General features: G+C 58.6%; 1 protein-coding gene across 1 annotated transcript in view; it reads right to left on the bottom strand.

Annotated features, from left to right (window-relative positions):
• The window catches only part of MMP17 (matrix metallopeptidase 17), a 76,373-nt gene extending 73,634 nt beyond the window's left edge, over positions 1-2,739 (bottom strand). Inside the window, exon 1 of the mRNA XM_081966908.1 lies at positions 2,493-2,739. Within this exon, the coding sequence (XP_081823034.1) occupies positions 2,493-2,627 (135 nt within the window). The 5' untranslated portion in view covers positions 2,628-2,739. The remainder of the gene's footprint in view (positions 1-2,492) is intronic.
• Positions 2,740-3,409: the final 670 nt, after the last annotated feature.

The following is a 3,409-nucleotide window of genomic DNA, read 5'->3' as shown; positions in this document are numbered from 1 at the left end:
GTCTACTGGGGGAGAGGGCTGCCTTTTCCTCATCTGGGGCCTCATCTGAGTAACATGGAGGTAAGATGAACCTATTGTGGAGTCCATGCTCAAGAGCTACTTAAAAGATCAGCCTTCTCCTGCAAGGTTTTTTGACCCTCAGCCACCTCTGTTCTGCCACTTCTGGAACAACAATTTCATCCATACACATCCCAGCACAAGCAAACACCATAGTTGATCTACTCCCCCCATCCAGAGAATAGATCTTGTCTCTTTCAAAGACCGAGCACCGTTTTTCAACCAGCGGCGGAAAGGACACCCACGTCCCCAAATCTATTTATTTATCTATTAAATTTATATCACCGCCTGTTCGCCCACGGTGACTCAAGGCAGCTTACATAATTTAAAACCATATTTAAAAAGCAGTAAAGCTAATCAAAGAACCAGATAAATTCATATAATACAATCACTCCGACCCACATCTCCCTCCCCAGCGACAGCACATGACTTGAGCCATTGAATGGGCTCCATCCTGCTCGGTGTTGCCCAAGCCCACTGGCAGAACCAGGTCTTCAGCGCCTTCCGGAAGAGTGTCAGAGTGGGGGCCATTCTAATCTGGGGGGGGGATGAAGTTCCAGAGAGAGGGAGCCACCACGGAGAAGGCCCTTCTTCTGGGTCCCACCAGGGGATGGAGGGACATTTCCTGGCTCCCTGCTCTGGTGGGTCGAGTAGATGTGACCGGCAAGAGACAATCTCTCAGACCACCTGGTCCCCAGCCACGTTGGCCTTTAAAGGTGACAACCAGCAACTTAAATTGCACCCAGAAGCAAGCGGGCAATCCATGCAGCTCCCGCAGGAGAGGGGAGACCCGTGGCAAAAGGGTGTCTGCACAAAATGCCATTTGTTACCCACCCACCCACCCACCCACCCACCCACCCAAATCAAGAGAAAGCGCTTCCCACTACAAACGGTTGGAAATGGGTCGGGAATAAGCACGGTTGGTTCGAGAGCCTGCCAGGAGTCGTGTTTTTTTTTTGTGTGTGTGTGTGTTTTTTCTGGCTGAGCCATTTTGTTCAAGCTAAAATTGGGGAGGCGCATCTTTCCTCTGCCACGCAGAGAATGTCTTCGCTTCTCCAGGGGGGAAATTTTTTTAAAAAAAAAACAAGGTTGCGGTTGTTTTGGTACCACCACGACGGGGGCGAGACGGGGGGGATGGGATGGGGGTGGCGCGGAGGCAAGAAACGGAACGATCTCTACAGACAGCCGGGAAGAGAGTTTAAAAAATAAAAAATACAGCCACCATTTCCTTCTGTGCGCGCAAGAGAGCGCCCAAGTGACTTTAGTATCAATCGTTAAGATGAAGATTTCATCTCCTTCCCACGCGGGACGCCTAAAAACGCACACCAATGCTGAGAAAAGTTGAGGTTTCCGTAGAGACGCTGCCAGGTGTAAACAAACAGTAACAGCGTTGGAAGGGGACTTGGAGGTCATCTAGTCCAACCCCCTGCTCACGCCCTAGGGATTCGAACCGCCGAACTGCCGGCCTTCCGGATCGACAAGCTCAGTGTCTTAGGCACCGAGCCACCTCAGTCAAGTGCACTGCAGGGGTGTTAGTCTATCCTGACGTTCAACAGGGCTTCCTTCAAGTCCCAGAGAAATCGGAACCCTCCCGGGGTGTGTGTGGGGAAAGTGGCCTTCAACTTTCACAGATCAACAGAGTTGGAAGGGACCTCGGAGGTCATCTAGCCCAACCCCCCCGCCCAAGTAAGAGACACCCCCCACCCAAACAACCTCTGCCTCTACCTAGGCGCGAACTCACAACCTCCTGCGACTGTGAGGCGAGAGCCCCACCTCTAGGGAGACTTCTTGACTTAAGGCGTACCCCCCGAAACACGAGAGTCGGAAGGGGGAGAGAGGAAGCGCGTGGAAGCGATTCACACCTAGAACTGATCTCGAGGCTAAAGAGATGCCTCCGGGGCTGAGATGCAGAAACCGCAAGGCGACTTGTTTCTCGCCCTTCTCTCTCCCCCCCCCCCCCCCAAATCTCCGGCTCTACCAACCTGCTGCCAAGCTCGGCTATGCCAACCAGCTTCCTCTTCTCTTCCCCCCCCCCCGACTCCTGGAGGAGATCCACCCGTCAACCCCCACTGTCAGAAGGGGAGAGAATTCTCCCCTTGATCTGCTGATCGCTTAGAAGCCACTGGAGGAATGGAAGCGATCTCTCCCCGATCCAAAGGGGAAGGAGACCCGTATAAGCAGCCTCTATTTTGGTCTGGAGGGACCCTCGCCAAGCTGAGCGCGGGTCCCTAGACCCATCGCCCCCTTGCCAAGAAGGGAAGGGGTTTGCTGGGGGCGGCGGGGGTCCTGGCACCGACCTTCTGGATCGGATGAAGCGCTTGCTCGCCGCTTGGCACCCCCCCCATCCCCTGGAGAGGTCCCTTCGCTCAGAAGAGAAAGCCCCCCCCCCGAAATATAAAATAAGAGACAGAAACGACCCCCAGGGCTCCACTTACAACTCCCCGCGTCAGCTCCTCGGCGGTGGGGCTGGGGGCGGCCAGGGTCCGCCGCGTCGCCAAGCAAAAGGCCAGCATCAGAAACATCTCCTGGGTGGGGGGCACGCAGGGCCGGGGCCAACGGCTGCCCAACATCCCCTTTAGTCGTCTTCCAACGCCGCCGTCTGCAGCCGCCGAGCCGCCGAGGAAGGCTGGGGAGGACGCCGGGCGATCCGCAAGGGGGAAGAGGCGGAGGGCGACATCCGCGCTTCAGCGCTGCCGGCGGGGACCGTCGCCGGCGGGGAGAAGCCGCTCCCCTCGCAGCAGCGGCGGCGGCAGAAGAAGAAGAAGCAACAGCCGCCCCCTCCCCTCCAGCCCGCCTCGTCAAGCCGGGGGGCCGTCAAGAAGGCGAGGATGGGGTCCGGGGGGAGGCGCAGTGGCGGAGGATTCCGGGGCCGGGAGGCCTGCTGGGTTGGGGAAGGGGCTGGGCGGGGGTCGCCGGCTCAGCTGCGCCCAGAGAAGAAGCACCGAGAGATCCGAGGACGGCGTCGCTCCCAACTTTTCCGGCGCAACCGGTTGCGCCAAGCAGACAAAGCAGCAACTGCGGACCAAGAGGCGCTCCAAGAATCGTCCTTAGAAGAGTTGCGAGGGATCCAGCGCTGGCTCTGGATCGCGCCCAGCGAGGAGCGATCCGAAGCCCCCTCCAGCTGGGTGCTGGGCGTCGCGGTCCGACAGCTGCCTGTGAAAAAGAAGAAGAAGAAGAAGCGCGCAGTCGCCACCCAGCAACACCGCGCCGCAGCCGCCGGGTCAGTGAAGGGAGCGCAGCTGAGATGGAGAAGTCCTTCGGCCGCGGCAACGAGAGGAGGGCGGAGCGGGGGCGGCGGCGGCGGCGGGGAGGGGGAGGAGAGTGGTCTCGGAGGCGTCGCCGGCCGGGCCGG

The sequence above is a fragment of the Natrix helvetica genome (assembly GCF_964273705.1).
Source record: "Natrix helvetica genome assembly, chromosome: 14".
NCBI lineage: Eukaryota > Metazoa > Chordata > Lepidosauria > Squamata > Natricidae > Natrix > Natrix helvetica.
The sequence above is the reverse complement of the archived record's forward strand: the minus strand, read 5'-3'. Positions and strand labels throughout refer to the sequence as shown.